The sequence below is a fragment of the Ascaphus truei genome, chromosome 3 (genome assembly GCF_040206685.1).
Source record: "Ascaphus truei isolate aAscTru1 chromosome 3, aAscTru1.hap1, whole genome shotgun sequence".
In the NCBI taxonomy this organism is placed as follows: domain Eukaryota; kingdom Metazoa; phylum Chordata; class Amphibia; order Anura; family Ascaphidae; genus Ascaphus; species Ascaphus truei.
In genome coordinates this window covers 269,405,178-269,423,181 of record NC_134485.1, presented here as the reverse complement: position 1 = coordinate 269,423,181, position 18,004 = coordinate 269,405,178, and the positions used below count along the sequence as shown (strand labels likewise).

The window sequence follows — 18,004 nt, the reverse complement described above, 5'->3', positions numbered from 1 at the left end:
GATTTTAGGACTTTGCACGATTATTCAAGAGGATTTATCAGCTTTAGGTGTGTGTCTCACTTGCTTCAATGAGGACCTAATCTGGCACCTTTCTTGTAAAATAACTTAGCCCTTAAAAAATATTAGTTATATACTGTATTAAACTTTGCCAGGTAGCAGTAATGCAAATTACATTTTATAAGTCTTGTAAAAAAAAAACAACATAATTTACATCAGTAACAGCATGTATCATAAATACAAAGTTCTATAAATACATTTGGCAACATTTCATTTTTTTTAAAAAACTTTATAACAAAGATGTCAAATTATACTTGACAAAAACTGGTGGCATCGTTAATGTAATTAAAAGAAAAGCGCTGCAAGTACAGAATGTACAGTATCTTCCCTTTAGTAATATGATTCCTTTTTTTCTGAGCATGCACAAATCTTTCTCACAAATCATAAGTACTAATCTATTATTGGTCTTTCAACTAATAAGAGCAAAATATATTGTACAGACAGACTGTGCATGTTTTCATACAACAAAAACTGTTTTTTTACTTCTGCAAACTACAATGATGCATATGCATTAAAATTAACATACAGTACAGTACAGTATATGCAAAATTGGAATATGCACAAAACCAGGTTAACAAATGTACTGTATAATGACCAATCTACAGAAAAAACAGGTGCATGCATAAAATGCATGACGAATAGCTTCCAATAGTCTTTTTTGTACCAAAATGTTACTAAACTCTTGCAACTACTGTAGGTCCTCCATATAAGCATTTTGCATATGTATTTACTATTCACTTGAATGGAGTTTGGGAGAGCAAAAAGTGCATCCACCAGTCACTGAATATAGCCACTGGTGTTCATTCACATATCTGTACTATTCCAATTTTTTCTCTTAAGAGATAATACAATTTGTGATTAAAAAGATAAAAAAAAGGAAAGAGAGCTTAGCTACTCTAGTGAGTAACATACAAACCAAGTGAGAGTTGCTGAACCTTAATTGACTCTTTCTATGAAAAATAATCAGGTTGCAGTACTTATCTTCTTTGTTGATACATCATAAGTGACCCCATGATTCACAGGTAACGGAAATGAATTGGGAACACAGTTTGTGATGGGAGATTAAAAAGGGGAAAAAATGTGATCATGGTTCAGTGGTTCAAATCCCATTGTGTTAACCACTTCCTCTTCTAACCAAGTTCCAGTTGTTCATTGCATATTCATCATAAAAGGATAACGTATCCTTTCACGATGAATAGTAAATCGTACAAATATGTTGTAAAGATGATAACACTATCCTTTCATATCTTTAAATTGTTTTGTCTCATAAAGTCAATAAAAAAATATTTCCTTCATTTTCTGCAAAGAGGCAATAACAGGGAATAACCAAATAAGGCAAACATAAACCAAACATGCAAAGCTCAATCCATGATGAGGACAAACATTGTTGGAAATCAATTACATTTGCCTCTTTTATTTTGTAACACTAGAAGCATCCATGAAGGATTAGCAATATACATGAATATATGTCTATAAATGCAGTGAAGTGAAAATGGTTAAACTACTAAAATTGTGGTGGAAGGTCATTTAGGGGCTTATTCTATACCAGCCAAAGCAGTAGAATATGAGCCCGTGTGGTGATTACAAGGTTGTAAGTTAATTGAGTACTTATAAAAGATGGCAGATATTGACATGACTAAAATGGAAGTATTGTGTTTATTAACTAAGAATCAGGCAGCAATATGTCAATATCTTCATACTGGAAAGTCGTCACAATAGCAATGGGGCTACTTGATATCAGCTACTGTATCATACAAATATAAACACCTTACATAGCAGTAGTTGAGATATACTGTACAATAAAGTTTAAAAAAATATATATATATATCCAAGAGCAAGTTTTTGTTATTATTATTTTCAGATAGAAAATGGTCAGTTTACTGTATTATAGTTCAAAACTATTAAGTAGTAATGAAACTAATTATACATACTTTGCTAAAAAATACTGACTTATTCCAAATGTTAGAGTATAAATGTAAGACTATAATCAAGTAGAACATAAATGTTCCCAGCACACCAAGAAAAAAAGAACTAATAAAGGATCAGCCAAAAAGTCAAATTTAATTAAACATTAACGATGCATATAACGTCAAACAGCAACAGAGGGACAACGTATATATATGGGAACAGGGACAAAGACAGGAATGGGGAAGGAAAGAGAGGAAAGGAGAGGAAGAAAAAAACACAGGAAATAAAAAGTGCAGGGCAAGGGGGGCAACGTAACGTTTCGGGGTGCAGACCCCTTATTCTGGCCCGTTCCCAGGTAGACCGAAGTCTACCTGGTACTTCCCTTACCCTGTGACTAGGTCCCTGAAATACACAGTGACACACTGACACTAAATTACAAAGGTAAATTAATTTAGTGTCAGTGTGTCACTGTCTTGGAGTACTAGCAGTAGCTCTTCATATGCTCTTTATATATCTTTGTTATTCCATTGTTTCATTTACCATTGTAATTTAGTGTCAGTGTGTCACTGTGTATTTCAGGGACCTAGTCACAGGGTAAGGGAAGTACCAGGTAGACTTCGGTCTACCTGGGAACGGGCCAGAATAAGGGGTCTGTACCCCGAAACGTTACGTTGCCCCCCTTGCCCTGCACTTTTTATTTCCTGTGTTTTTTTCTTCCTCTCCTTTCCTCTCTTTCCTTCCCCATCCCTGTCTTTGTCCCTGTTCCCGTATATATACGTTGTCCCTCTGTTGCTGTTTGACGTTATATGCATCGTTAATGTTTAATTAAATTTGACTTTTTGGCTGATCCTTTATTAGTTCTTTTTTTCTTGGTGTGCTGGGAACATTTATGTTCTATTTGATTATTTGAGAGGAACGAGGGTCCTCTCTGTTCCCGTCTGCACCCGTTATTGCTACACAGACTTTCTTAGTGTGTGCTGTCTGTACTTACTTTGTTAAGACTATAATCAAGGTTCTAAAACATATATTTAAGTATACATGTACACTACATGACTACCCATAGTACATAGATACCATTCTATAAAATTCACAGAAGAAAATAGGGACTTTAAAATGGGCACTTTTTGTATAAAAACATACTTATACTTAAATGTCTGCTTTTTATGTAGGTGTCAAAGACAGCACATAAGTCACAACTAAGTTCTACAATGTGATGTGTGTAAAAAAATAAAAAAAATTGAACAATGCAAAAACATGAAACAGAAGGTACCTTATTTTTGGAACCGTGAAATCAGAAGGAAGTTTGGAGATTTTCACCATCTGAGGCCTGTTGGGGAATTTCTCAAAGATGCGTAGACGCAAGGGTAATTTTTCTTTGGTATCAGCATTAGCTTCACTTTGTTTTAACTGAATAAAAGCATAAAAAAAAAAAAAAAAGATTGAAGCACTGAACATAAGGAACAGAAGATGGCAGCAAAGACCTATACAGATAAAGTGTGGTGCCACAAAGCTGTGTTAAATCAGGATTCCTAACGTGAGGTTACCTAAAGTAGGAATAGACTTTATGTTCCCTTAGTTAATATGGTATCCTCAAAGCTAATTATATATGCAAATGTCCAAACTACATCGCATTTGCATAGGCGTAACATCAGATTGTAGCATAAAGTAGCGTATATACTCCTATTTGATAGGGCTTTTGCTGAAATGGAGAGAGAGAGAGAGGCAGGGTTGTCACCTTCACGGAAAGCCAACCCGGAGGAAAAAAAACATCCCTTACTTGATGGCGTGGTGCCGCGGTGTCTCCCGGCAACCTGCTGCAATTCTCCCTCCAACGGCCGTGAACATGGCTGCCTGGTGTTAAATGATGCCGCGTTGCCATGGCAACCGGATGCTACGTGACGTCACGATGATACGTAGTGATGCCGCGTAGCGTCCCGTTGCCATGGCAACGTGGCATCACTTGACGCCAGGCTGCCATGTTTACTGCAGTTGGAGGGGGAATTGCAGGAGAATGAGAGAGTCGCCGCCACCGCACCACACCGCACCCCGCCGCCACCCGGAGATTGACAGCGGCAGCCCGTAGCCCGGAGGTAAGAGCCCGAAAACCCGGAGTTTCCAGGTCAAACCCGGGGAGGTGGCAACCCTGGAGAGAGGAGAGGGAAATAATGCCAGAAAATACTAACGTATGTTATTTAAATTATTCCAACGTGTGGCCTCATACCCATCTAGACACAGAAAAGGCAGACAGCGCTATTCCAGTGTCTGGATAGGAGTAACTATTCTGTCCTAGGCTACCTTGGGCTAGTGAGATTTCACAGACAGGTAAACGTGTCTCCTTCTTTATGCAAAAAGTGTCCTCTTTGGAGTTCTGATAAACTGTGTTATGAACACAAACAGAAATGAATAGGAACTTTGCGGATGCATTGCATCAATTAGGGGAAGGTGAGAAAACAATGCTATCACAGGGAGAAAGGTTTGCAAGATGAACAGGAATGATGCAACAGCCTCACACCAGGAAATAAGGCAGGGCTATACAAAGTGCTAGGGATGTAGGATTATACCACTATACGAAGAGCCAGAGAAATGGTTGCTAAGGCAACGGGCTGAAATTATGACTAGGTACTTTCCACAGTGACAAAAACTAGGGCAAAAGTCATGGCAGCCATAGAGGAGAAATAAAACACTTGCAGGGTACAGAGCAATAATGCCAAATTTAGATATAAATAAATAATGTACCATTAAAGCTGCAGACCAAGCAATACCCTACATGTGTGTTTTTTTTTTTTAATAAATCAGTTCTGTCGTATGAGAAAATACTTATAGGATTAATATTATTTTTTTTAAACACCCTTGATGTAATTTTTTTATGTATTATAAGTCACAACCCTGTCCTCTTCTGAAACATGCTCTGGCACACCCCTTTTTGAACCCTGCCCTCTCTCTAGCTGTTTGAGCTCAATTGTATCTAGTGACTGCCTGGTCACATGATCTTCCAGACAGAACTTTGCATCTTTGGTCCTCTTCTGCTGCACTGACTGCCGAACCCCAGTGCAGTGAACCGCCTGAGCTGAATCTTCGCCGATCGATCACAGGAGAACGGATCGATCAGCAACCTAGCTAATTACTTATCATTGTGTGGATTATATTGATGCACATATTAAAGGGGGAAGGGAGTAGTGGGGGGGAATCAAATTTTAAAAAAAATGTCAACTTGGACTGCTGCTGCTTTATATCCCTGTGTAAACCTTAACTGACTTTTGTGGAGATTTGCATTTAATGTGCTTGTCATTAGCACTAACCGCTAATTTCATAATGCTATGCTCTTTATGAGAGATAATGTAGCTTAGCATTATGTTATTGTCCTTTGAAGATACCCTATTAGTGTTAATGTGACTAAAGAGCATGCAGTATGTGCTTGAAAAAAAAGTTTTTTCCCCCTAGGTCGGAAGCAGGGGGTCACCGAAGTTGAACCGCGTTCATTTCAGCTCTGGAGACCACCTGCTCCACAAGATACTTACCTCTTTAGTGGGTGCCGGTAGCAGCTTGCAGGCTTAAATATCCCAATCACACCAGCCAATGGGAAGCCACAAGGGATGACATCACGGCTTCCTATTGGCCCGAGTGACACGGGACATTTAAACTGCCATTATGATGGCTCCAACTAGCTCAGCCGTAGCTGCTACCTTAATGCTGTCACTAAATATTGCTTCTTTGTAACATTGCTAAAAAGTTACCTTTTTCTCTGCTTTCCTACTAAAATATTAATGCATATTCTAATTTTCTCCCGTTTGGAATACTATAACCTTCTCCTTACTGGCCTTCCTGCTTCACATCTTGTTTCTACTCTGTTCAAAATGCTACGCAAGAATAACCTCGCTCCCGTCTCGAACAGTCCCAGCCACTCTCCTTCTTGTAAAACTTTCTGCTGGGTCTCTTTTAAAGTCCACATTCACTACTATAATATTTGTTTGAGTACCTACCGTAACACCCTAAAATACAACATTGTTTTAGAAACAGTTAAGACTGATTCCATGAAATAAAATAGGTCTCACAACTTTCGTGCTACTGAAAGAACTAGTATTTCTTTTGCCATTAGGTTTAAGTAAATGCTCATAGGTTTTATCCCTCCCATTCAAATAACTAACTACAGTTTTCATATCAATACCAGGACCATACCATATAGCTGATTAAGAGGGTTGCTAGGTGGCTTGTCCAAAAATACTGGACACAATGGTAAAAAATGCAACCCCGATGCCCCCGAATACATATAGAAAATACCCCCCCCCGAATACATATAGAAAATACCCCCACACACCCCCAAATACATATAAAAAAAAAAAGCTGTGTGTGCTGTGCACGCGCATAGTAAGTGAAACTTCTTTGACTTTTGTCACAGAAATTGTATTTGTATTGGTGATGTTTTAATTAAAAATCAAAATACAATTTCATTGACAAAACGCAAATAAATTTGACTTAGAACATGCGTACACATCCCTTGTATTTGCACTAAGCGTGAATTCCTCGTGTGTGCGTGACTGTGTGTGTGTGCGTGACTGTGTGTGTGTGCGTGTGACTGTGTGTGTGCGTGTGACTGTGTGACTGTGCGTGTGACTGTGCGACTGTGCGTGTGACTGTGCGACTGTGCGTGTGACTGTGCGACTGTGCGTGTGACTGCGTGTTACTGTGTGACTGTGTGTGACTGTGCGCGTGACAGTGCGTGTACGCGTGACAGTGCACGTGACAGTGCGTGTGCACGCGACTGACTGTGCGCGCGACTGACTGTGCGTGTGACTGTGTGTGTGTGCGTGTGACTGTGTGTGTGTGCGTGACCATGTGCGTGTGTGTGCGTGACCATGTGCGTGCGTGTGACCGTGTGACGTATGCGCAGCCCCCCTGCACCTCACACATCCCCCTAACCTATTCACAGTCAGTGTGTGTATGTCAGTCAGTGTGTGTGTATGTGTCAGTGTGTGTGCATGTGTGTCAGTGTGTGTGCATGTGTGTCAGTCAGTGTGTGTGTATGTGTGTCAGTCAGTGTGTGTGTGTGTGTGTATGTGTGTCAGTCAGTGTGTGTATATATGTATGTGTGTGTGTCTGTCACTGTATGTGTGTCTCTCTTTCTGTGTCCTGCCCCCTCTCTCCTGACTCCTCCCCCCCCCCCCTCACAGACAGGCAGAGCTGCGGACTCGCGGCGGCTCTGCCTGAGACTCTCCTCCCTCCCCCCCCCCCCTCACAGACAGGCAGAGCTGCGGACCAGCGGCGGCTCTGCCTGAGACTCTCCTCCCTCCCCCCCCCCCTCACAGACAGGCAGAGCTGCGGACCCGCGCCGGCTCTGCCTGAGACTCTCCTCCCCCCCCCCCCCCCTCACAGACAGGCAGAGCTGCGGACCCGCGGCGGCTCTGCCTGAGACTCCTACTCCCCTCACAGACAGGCAGAGCTGCGGACCCGCGGCGGCTCTGCCTGAGTCTCTCCTCGCCCCCCCCCCCCCACCCCCCGGCGAGACGCGGCCGCACCGGGCACCGGGCAGATACCTAATAAAGGCCCCCCCCCCTCCGGAAGTGCTGCGTGGGCAGAGGCAGTGTCGGCGGGGAAGGGGGGCAGCGTGTCATCGTCAGCGGGAGCTGGCTTGGTGCTGTGGTGAACGCAGCTCACTCTACCCCCCCCCCCCCCCCCGTTCCATGCCTCGGCCGAGGGAGGTCAGCAGGAGTGGCGGCAATTAAATTTTGAGGGCTGCCGCCGCCGCATGTCAGCGGGTGGGGGGAGCAGAGCTCGTTATGAGCTGCGGCGGCGGATACCCTCCATGATCCCTGGGCTCCTCTCCTCGACCCCGGCGGCGCTGAGTCAGCGGGACGCAGGAAAGCGGAGGTAGGGAGGAGAGAGGCTGCGCAGCATGTCAGCGGCCGTTAGGAGCGGCGGCTATCGCCGCCGCATATGTCATGGTGTGTGGGGGGTGTGGGGCTGGGTGGGGTGTGGGGGGTGATTAGGAGCGGCGCCGGCGGCTATCGCCGCCGCCGCCGCATCTGATTTGTGGAGCGGGTGTGATGTCAGTGTTGGGGTCGGGCTGAGCCAGAACACAGCCCGGCCTCAACTGCCAGCACTGACGTCACATCCGTTTCATTTCTGTCTCCACAATTCTTTTTTGCCCCATCACGAATGAGGTGCCACTAAGGAAGTTTCACTTCAAAAATACCCCCATGCCCCCCCAATACATAAAATATACCCCACACCCTGAATACATATGGATGCAGGGGGGACGACGACGACAGGGGATGCAGAGGGGTGGACAGTGGATGCGGGGGAGGGGGGCGGCGGCTGGTCCGAGTAGTTGCCACCATGCCCGGCTCTCCCCCGCTGCAGGATTCTCTCTCCGTGTCTGTCCCACGCTGAGGTGTCTGAGGCTGATGCCCGCCGGGCCTCCCTCTCATGCCGGCGCGCACCGGAAGCCCAGCTGACTTCCGGCGTCGACATCAGAGGACCTGGCGTGCGTCTGCCTCAGACACCTCGGCATGGGACAGACAGGGAGAGAGAAGCCTGTGAGGGAGAGCCGGGCATGGCGGCAACTGCTCTGACCGGCCGCCAGCCCCCCCCCCCCCGCATCAACCCTGAATTCGGAGAGAGGGTTACCTTTTTATTAAATTACCTTTAATTTTATACTGGACGCAGGGGCAAAATACTGGGCTGTTCAGTTCAAAACCGGACACCTGTCAACCCTACTGTAAATATCAGGAGATTTAGAAATACTGCCCCCACAACTACAAACGCAAAAACAGCTCAGCTCAAAAGGAGCACATACAAGGTAAAGATAAATAAACTGTATGTATGCTTGCTTTAACCTATGTTATATATCGTTTTACATAGTACAGAGATTGGGAAACAATAGTTTTTTCCTGTTAGTAGCACTAGCAATGAACATGCTCCAGTATGCCTGCTGTCTCTGTATCTTAAAAGGATCTTTGCATTTCTCTAATAGATCAATGCACAGTATCATTGGATTTAACTTAACAGGTGGATATTACTGGATCTGCAGTATATGGCATAGGCATGTGCGGTTGTAGCCAGTTTTATCTTACTGATGATGTAGAATATTGCATTATAATGCTGAATATCACAGCGTTTCCATATGATTCAATGTGCGCTGATAACGCAGAATATCACAACATATCCCACGATAACGTGACAGAGGTTAACATCACCCTGGCTACATCGGTATATGTACCGTATACGCAACGGAATAATTATAGGAGGAGGAATATACACATACAGTATCAATGTAAAAACGTTCTGCGGATTTGGATTTAAATTTAATTCGTTGACAAATTCTTTAAAATCCGCGCCGCCGAGATCCAACGACGGATTTTGAAAAATCCCGGTGGATTTAAGATGAAGCAATCCAACGGGGGATTTCATTTTGCAGACCGGATTGGACCAAGAAATCCAGAGATAATCCACGGAACAGATTCAGACAAATCCGGCCATCTCTACTTAAAATGGGGAAGCAGGCAAGCATGAGTAGGGAACACAGTACATGTTTGTGGGTTCATCAGCTCCAGCACACTCACTTTATGCTTGGCAGGAGTTTGCACATTGAGTGGTACTTCCCACTTTAGAGTTTAAATATGTTCATTGAGGTGAGCATGCATGCAAAAAATGGGTAATTCATATTTGTATCACAGTACAAGAGCCATTTTGGTATGATGGGATTATACAGTATGTCCAGAAAGGAGCCAAAGAGACTTTACAGGGGATGGACAGGGGGAAATATAGCAGAATAGACATGGGTGAGGAGCAGGTTGAGTAAAGTCCCCAAAAAAATACCTGAGGAACCGGCTTTAGCACAGTCACTATGGAGAGGCTTCCAGGGGTACAGTCTCTGTCAGTCCCATTATTTGGGACTTTTTTATAAATAGTATAATTGTTATGCTTTTATTTTGTTATTATTTAAATGTCTATAGTAAGCTGCTGTGTCTATAAGAAAAACACTTCCCATTTCTTCCCTCTGTAAAACAAGCTTGTATCGACACTGATGGACATTATCGGACTTGAAAACGATATCCTCTGGTTGGTTTCGACTGATCGCTAACAACAGTATGGAGATTGATCACTTGGGATATGTCATCACTCATGTTTACATACTATAGTGTGTAAGTGTACACAGCGTGTTATTGAGGGATATCCTGTGATATTTTATTATATCACTGTCATTTAATCCTATTGAATATCTGACATATTCTGTGTTATAATGTGATATTCTGTGTTATGAGCGGGGGCAAAACCGTTGCAACATTTACATGACCATGCATCCAAATTCCACTGTGGCCCTAGACCCTAAAACAAACACATAGATATCCAAAATAATGCAGATATTGAATGTTAGAATAGGTTATAATATATAATATATAATACATATATGTATGTATATACAGATGTAGCCAGACGAACTGTCCCCAACACCATGGACAAACAAGCAAAAATCTGCGGTGCCAGGGACAGGCCTGCGGGGAATGATTATGGCCCGGGAGGATTAACGCTGCAGGAGACAGTGCTTCTGAATGGGACCCTTGCAGCGTTAACCATCCCACGCCATACAGAGTGGAGGAGCTGTGCAGAGGTCCATGACCTACTTCTACAGTACAGAAGCAGTGCCATGTCCCAGAGCAGCTCAGGAGGTAAGAAGCAGTCTCTGTGTCTGTCCAGACCCTTGATAACGTAGATGACTGAATATGGGTATCTAAGTCATGAGGGGGAATACAATAAGACCATATTCAGTCATCAACATCATAAAGGGATTGGACAGTTTAAATATCCTGACCAGCCCCCTTGATGACCGAATATGGCCCTATAGTATCACCCTCATGATGCAGAGATGCATATTTAGGCATCTACATCATCCAGGGGGTTGGACAGACTGGAGGCTATTTTTTACCTTCAGAGCTGCTGGGGACTGCACACGGATACAGCTGGGCCGATCATCAACAAGGTTAGTATCAATTTCTCTCCTCAGCTGATCAAGCAGCCCATCAAGTGAAGGGTTAACGCTGCGGGGGTCTCATTCAGAAGCATGGATCCCCACAGCGTTAAAACTCATGGGCTGCAAACCTTACTGTTTTTGGTGCCGCAGACAGGCTGTGGATTTCAGCATGTTGGTCTGTGGCACCAAAAATAGTAACATTACTACTGTTGTCCGAAACTGACATTTGGACCATTTTCTGATGAAAATACCCTGCAACGCCAATGGGGACTTTTGCTAGAAAATGAACCAAATGTCTGCTTCGGAGTAAACAATTGTCGAAGTAAACACAAAAATGTAGGCTGTACTCATTGTACAATATATTCCAGTCTTCCTTAATAAAATATAATGGTAAAATCACATAGTGTTCAAAATGTCCCTCGTCTCTGCACAATTATACATTAATTTGTTTTCTAAAAAATATTTTTCTTCCAAACTTGAATTTAATTGATGGTCAACAGGGAAGTTAGTTTACATTCTAATTACTTTCACGCTCTGGACTCTTTCCTGTGTAGGTGATAAAACTACATAATTTAATTCACAAAGGATATAGTATTCTTAATTAAATTTTGACTAGAATTGATGTTTTCCATGTTTAACTTTTGAGTATATTTTAGCATAATGATCAGACCCCATATGCGCTTTCATTTGAGCTATTTATCCTCACCTCTAACCTAAAAAAACAACAACACACTATGAGGCATATTCAGGCAGCTTCGAGAAGTGACGTAAAGCTGGTTAAGTACATTTTCCAAGCGATTTTGCATATGTAGCTATTCAGAAAGCTTCAATAACATGTCAAAATCACTTGGAAATTACTATTTAACAAGCGTTAGCACCCTGGCTCTCAAAAGCCTTGCGGTAGCTCAAAAGTTGCATTTTTTGCCAGCCCCTTCCCGGGGCAACTACCCCCTTCACCCACCCCTCTACCACCAACACCACACACAGTAATGGGCAAAAGCACTATTAGCCATATATGGCTAATAGCGCTTTTGCCCATTCAAAATAAATCAATAGCCAGCCACCCTATGGTAAATACAAGTTGTACTTACCCCTGCCAGTATGAAGGCTGTCCCCAGTCCCCTTCTCCTCTTCCATGGCACCAACATCCATGTTAAAAAACTACAGAAAGTATTGGCCAGTAACCCCTTAATTACCTTATCGGGTAACACCCCCCCTACTCACAGGAGGACTAAGGACCCACCCTGGGGAAACTACCCACATCCCCCACCCCCTCTACCCCCATCACTACACACACAAATGGGAAAATGCCCTAGTAAGCAAATAAAATATTCACAATTCAATAAAATACCCATTAGAATACATTACAAAAAAAACACTAGCTAAGAAACCCATTGATTATCACTGTGTTTACCGATGCCCTTGCCATACCGGTTGTAACTGCTAAGGTAAGGGAGGGATTAATCCCTCCTGCTAGGCCTAAATACTCACCCTTAGGCAACTATAACCTTCACCCACCCCTCTACCAACAACAAACAGCTGTTTAACTCTTTCATTACCTTAGAGGTTAGCCACTAAGGTAATGAATCTCCATTTTTATTTTAATTACATAGTATTTAAGCAGGAAGTCTCTGGACCAGAAGCGCATTAATTTCAGGTCTGGGGACCAATGCTTCCCAAGGTACAGGCACCAATATGGGGTGCAGGTATCTCCTGCAAGTTTAATTCTACTGCGTCACATGGGCCGTGACGCAGGATATTTAAACTTGCCGGAGATACCAGCACCCGATACGGAGGCCTGTATCTCTGGAAGCAAGGGGTTCCCGGACCTGAAACAAGCTCCAGAGCCCCAATGATTCAATTCTATGTAAATAAAATGTAAATAAACACAGAGCGATCGCCTGTATAAGCTGTGCAGGGAGATCCAGTTTCTCTCAAGCACATCTCTTCCAGATTACCATGTTTTCAAATGACAACAATCAGCACTATGATATTAAAATTACATTTACTAAGCAGAGCTCTACATGGTACAGTACATCTTACTTTCCAAGTGAAACAGACAAACCATGAAGATTCTGAAATGAACATATTATAGCAGTACAGAGATGATGAAGCAAGAATGGAAAGTTGAAACAGGAGTACTTATTTGCTGTTGGCATAGAGGAAATCCTATTATGAAACTGTAATTATTGAGCAAAACAACCATTGTGTATTTCTTCAGGTCTTGATCTTCCATGCATCAAACCTCTAGGCAAATTGACATTTCTAAGAAGATGTACCTTGATGTGCCTTTTCATCTATTATACTGCCTTACAGAGAGACACTGCTGAGAGAGTGTCACTCTATACCAGCTGGGAACATCGAATTGGTACATAGCAGGATATTCGAGTAGCTGCGAGTTTGTCCTTGTTAAACGCTTTGACATGGTCATAAGTCACGGAATAAAATTCGACAACTAGCCATATTCTGTATAACAAATCGCATAGTTTAAACCGCGTCTATAGAAATTGACTAACCGCAAAATTAAACATCCAATCCGCACGGATTGTACTTTGTTTTAAAAAACAATAACAAATAACATATGGAAAGACACCTGTGCTCAAAAAGGAGCACACCTGAGGTACGTGTGAGATATGCTAATGGTATATGCAAAGTATATTTAAATGATTCACACCCCACTGCTATTGGTGTCATAACCAACAGGATCGGAAACCACCACCTCTGCTAATCAGGGCAGTGGCTCTAACATCAAACTAAACCAGTTGCTGGAAAGCTCTACTGTCATAGCATACTTTGAGCTTTAGCTATATTTTTCTTCCCTCTCTCCCCTTTCTCTTTTTCTCTCCCTTCCTCCCTTTCCTCCCTTGAGGTGGCGCGAACGTAAATGCAAGTTACTTGAAGTGGTTTCGCTTTATGGAGTTAACAGAGCTACTAGAATTCCAGCTAGCCCTTTTAGTCATTCTGCCCGGATTTGCTGAGCCAAAATGAGACCACTTCTAAAAAAACTTTTCCGCAAGGTCCTCGATATGCAAGAAGGGCTTACAGAATATCTGCAAATTTGCGTGATATGCTCAACTCAGAACTACTAGAATATCCTCCATAGTTTCAAAGAATGTAAGGGCAGTTGAGGACTACTTTAGTCTTTCAATTCTCTCTACTTACTGTAAATCTCTAGACACTATTTGACCTCCACTTCTGATGCTTAAGCGTAAAAGTATCTTTTTGAATTTTATATGTACTTTTAATTCCTAAAAGGTTTTTCTAGGTACCTTAGCAAAGTGCAGGGTGGTAGTTTGCTTATATATTCACTGAATCCAACAACCTAAGTTTCAAATAGTACTGAAATAATTATATTTTGGGATAATACTACTTTATCTCAGCAAAAGGCTTCCCATTTATATATCACTTACAGTTTATTCTGAGGTATATTCATATGAACATATTCGAGGTATACATATTATACAGTATCTTTAAGTACTTGAGGTACTGTTCTGTTTCTGGTGTAAACTATACTTGAGGTAATTTTCCTTTAAAAATCTTCACTTTGTTTTGTCCTAGAAGAAATGTGGCCTGAAACGAAATATATTAAAAACAAATATTTGATCAATAAATGTGACAAATAATTGGAAATACTTGTGCATTTTGCAAGCTCTTTATTATCCAACAGTGAATTACCAAGTAATGTACAGTACAGGTGGAGCAGCTATACCCGGGAGTGGTAATGCATGCAGCAGCAGCAGCAGCAGCAGCAGCAGCAGCACAGTCCCTTCAAGGACACTAAAAGCCACAGCACTAACATTTCAGTGCTGCATGGTTTTCTTTTGGATGTACACTAGCAAAGCTCCGGGAACAATGAATCTGTACTGTAGGTCATCCCTATATGATAGTGATATGTGTGAATTTTAACGAAATATTAGCTAACTTTTTGTCTACGAAACTTGAGCAAACACGTAACACATCTGTTAATTTTGATGTAGAATATTTATTTAATTTAGTAATGGGCATCATATTTTTTTTTAACCCAGTAATTCAGTATTGTGGAACGTGAATAAATATCATCCTATTGGAAACCAGCCGTGTTAATTTTCACCATTAAATGACTTAAGGGTTAAGATATAAAGGGCATTAGTGCCCATCGTGTACAAACGTACAGAAACTTCCATTGACTTGAATAGGAGTTTCCGTGTGTGAGTGCCTGATTATTACCAACACACTTTAGAGCTTAACCCCAAAGACTCAATGACTCAAACATTTACAAGTGTTTTGAACACTGCCCGGGGATAAAAAATGTTTCACTGTGTAACAAAGAGAAATAGCCCTAGAGGAAGCCGCGCAGGTGAAACATACGTTGGGTACATCTTACGTCACCTCCTTAGGGACATCGACTCATCGGAGAGGCGTGGGCGCATTTTGGGTTGGAGTGCTTTGCAGACTGCAGTCATGGGCAGCAACAGCCCTCTAACCAATTTTGTGGTTGTACTAACTGCAGTTGATTTATTCTCAGCCACTGTTACAAGTTATCTATCAGTGTTACAAACACTGTTGCTAGTGTCAACATATACTGTACATTGATGTTAAGTATGACTGTATCCACTTCGTATACTTATTGAAGTGCTACTTTTAGTACAAACCCAATTAAACCGTTTACTCTTCAACAGTTTAGTGGTAAGAGGTTACAATTCTGAGTCCCTACTTACAAATCTGGGTTACTATTCAGATACTATACAGAAGGAAACAGGTTATACTGATTATCTCCCAGTTGAAGTATAACTCATTACCTATCAATCAATCAGTGATAGGACACGAAATGGCTATACGACTATATATCCACCTCAATAATTATATGTACTACCTGACTAATCATGAGATTTAAGTTGCAATTTATACTATAATTGTATGCATACTACTAATTAGCTTGGGTGTCTCTTTAGTGGCACACAAAGGGATTCTTTCACGCTAAAATTTGGTAAGAAGCATTTCCGTAGCATACTGTACAAATACCAATAACCTCCCTCTCAAAAAATGTACCCAATTTGTGTCATGCACTGAGATGCCTATTGCACTCTGTGACAGGGTAGGTGCAAGACACCATCCCTATGCCTGGCAGACCTATGTGTAGGTCTGCAGTTCAGCAGTGACCTGGTTAATCTCAGTTGGAAAAAGGCTGGGTTAATTGGCCAGGTCCCAGCTGCCTTGTTAAGGGGCTTTAAAAACCCACGCTTCTCACTTATGCCTGGGTCTGTCTGAACAATGGAGATACACTGGAACACCTAGATTTAAGCTCTGTTTATCTTTGACATTTTTGCTTATGCTGAATTGCTTCTCTGGACTTTGAACAAAAGGGGGCAAGCCCTGCTCAGGACTTATATTGCATTACTTATATAAGCTGAAGAAAACCTCTGTTATTTTTGTTCCATGATTTTGCTGACTGAATAAAGAAACTTATCTAGACTACTCTCGTCTTGTTGCGTTGTCCCTGCAACATATGGTGTTAGAAGTTGGATACTGAGCAGCCCCTGCATCCGAAGAACCACAAAAAAAATTAAATAAAAAATGGAACATTTCTTAAAAGAGTTTTTGTGCGAACAGGCCAGGCAAAACAGCGAACAGGCCAAACAGCAGGCAGAGCGAGATGAAAAACAAGCCAGGCAAAACCAACTACTACTGCAGCAGCAAGCCCAACTCCTATCCCAGCAGCAGGCAGCACAGGATGAATGTATGGCCAAACTACTGGCTTGGTCCCCTGTGTCTGGTGGTTCCGAACTTCCGAACAAACCCCCGGTTCTCCTGAGGAAAATGAGTCCGGCCGAGGACCCAGAGGCTTTTCTGTTAACCTTTGAAAGGGTTGCTGCGGCCCAGGGCTGGTCTATAGATTGCTGGGCAACCGCTTTAGCCCCACTCCTCATAGGAGTAGCCGAGGCCTCATATCAGGACCTACCTGTGGATCAGGCCATGGACTATAAACAGGTAAAATCCGCAGTTCTGGATAACTTAGGCCTGACCACAGAGAAGGGAAACTTCTCACTGGCGAGAGAGAAGAAACAGCGGGCACTGCTCGGCAATTATTGAGGCTGGACTGCACTGGAGTAAAAAGTTATTTATTGACCATATGCAAAATAGATAAAAAGGGAAGGTCCCCCACAGTAACTCTGACCCCAGAGGCCTACCGGCAGCAGTTCCAGAACGTGAAATACACCTCTAAGCTGAGACCCGGGGTCCTAGCTCATCACTTACTGGACTTGTGTACTCAGTGGATACAGCCTGAGTAGTGCAGTAAGGAGGCGATTCTCGAACAATTAGTTTTGGAGCAATTCCTACAGGTGATAACCCCTCCCGCACGCTCCTGGGTAAAATGCCATGCAGATTATCCCCTAATTTTGGCTGTCAAGCTGGTTGAAAACTTCCTTGGAGCCGAGGACCAGGTGTAAGGAATCGAGGAGCACGCCCCCTGCGGTGTGTTCCCTCCTTTCCTGCCACATCTCAGTTCCAGCTCTCCTTATAGAGCATTCACGCACCCGCAGTTCCTTTACTCGTATCACGGAGCCCGGCCCGCCCCCGGTCGCGTCGTGCACCCTTTCTCACACGCGGCGTGTACACGTGATGGCGTGCGCCGCCCTCTAGCTGCGAATCAAGACTGAGTATCCTGAGGCCTGCTGCTACTCTCCATGCAGAGGCATGTGTCCCTATGTTTCCTGAGTTTTGCTGCTACTTTCCACGCAGAGGCCTGTTCCGAACTCCTGTGGTGAAGCTGTACTTTGGTTCTCGAATGTCTCTCTGTATGGCGTGCAACGCCCTCTAGCTGAGAGTATGTCTCTCTGTGTGGTGTTCGCCGCCCTCTAGCTGTGAGTCAAGATTCTCTGTCTCTTTAAGTGTTCTGAAGCTAACAACGCCATCTTGCTTCCTGGCAAATCCTTCCCTCTTCCTCCTGACACGAAGTAAGCCTATCTCTGACTTTCTCATTGCTAACAGCTGCCGCTGCCTTTTAAAAGCAGTCAGTGGCTACCTGCCCAGGTTCCTGCAAAGTACTACCCCAGTACTGTATGCTGTTCCTGCCTGAACTTCCTCTGGGAC

The 18,004-nt window shown here is 43.0% G+C and overlaps 1 protein-coding gene across 5 annotated transcripts in view; it reads right to left on the bottom strand.

Annotated features, from left to right (window-relative positions):
* Positions 1-18,004, bottom strand: part of NALCN (sodium leak channel, non-selective) — a 617,081-nt gene that overhangs the window by 120,079 nt on the left and 478,998 nt on the right. For all 5 annotated transcript variants that reach the window (XM_075590764.1, XM_075590763.1, XM_075590765.1 and 2 more), the window contains one exon: positions 3,236-3,372. In XM_075590764.1, the coding sequence (XP_075446879.1) occupies positions 3,236-3,372 (137 nt within the window). The remainder of the gene's footprint in view (positions 1-3,235; positions 3,373-18,004) is intronic.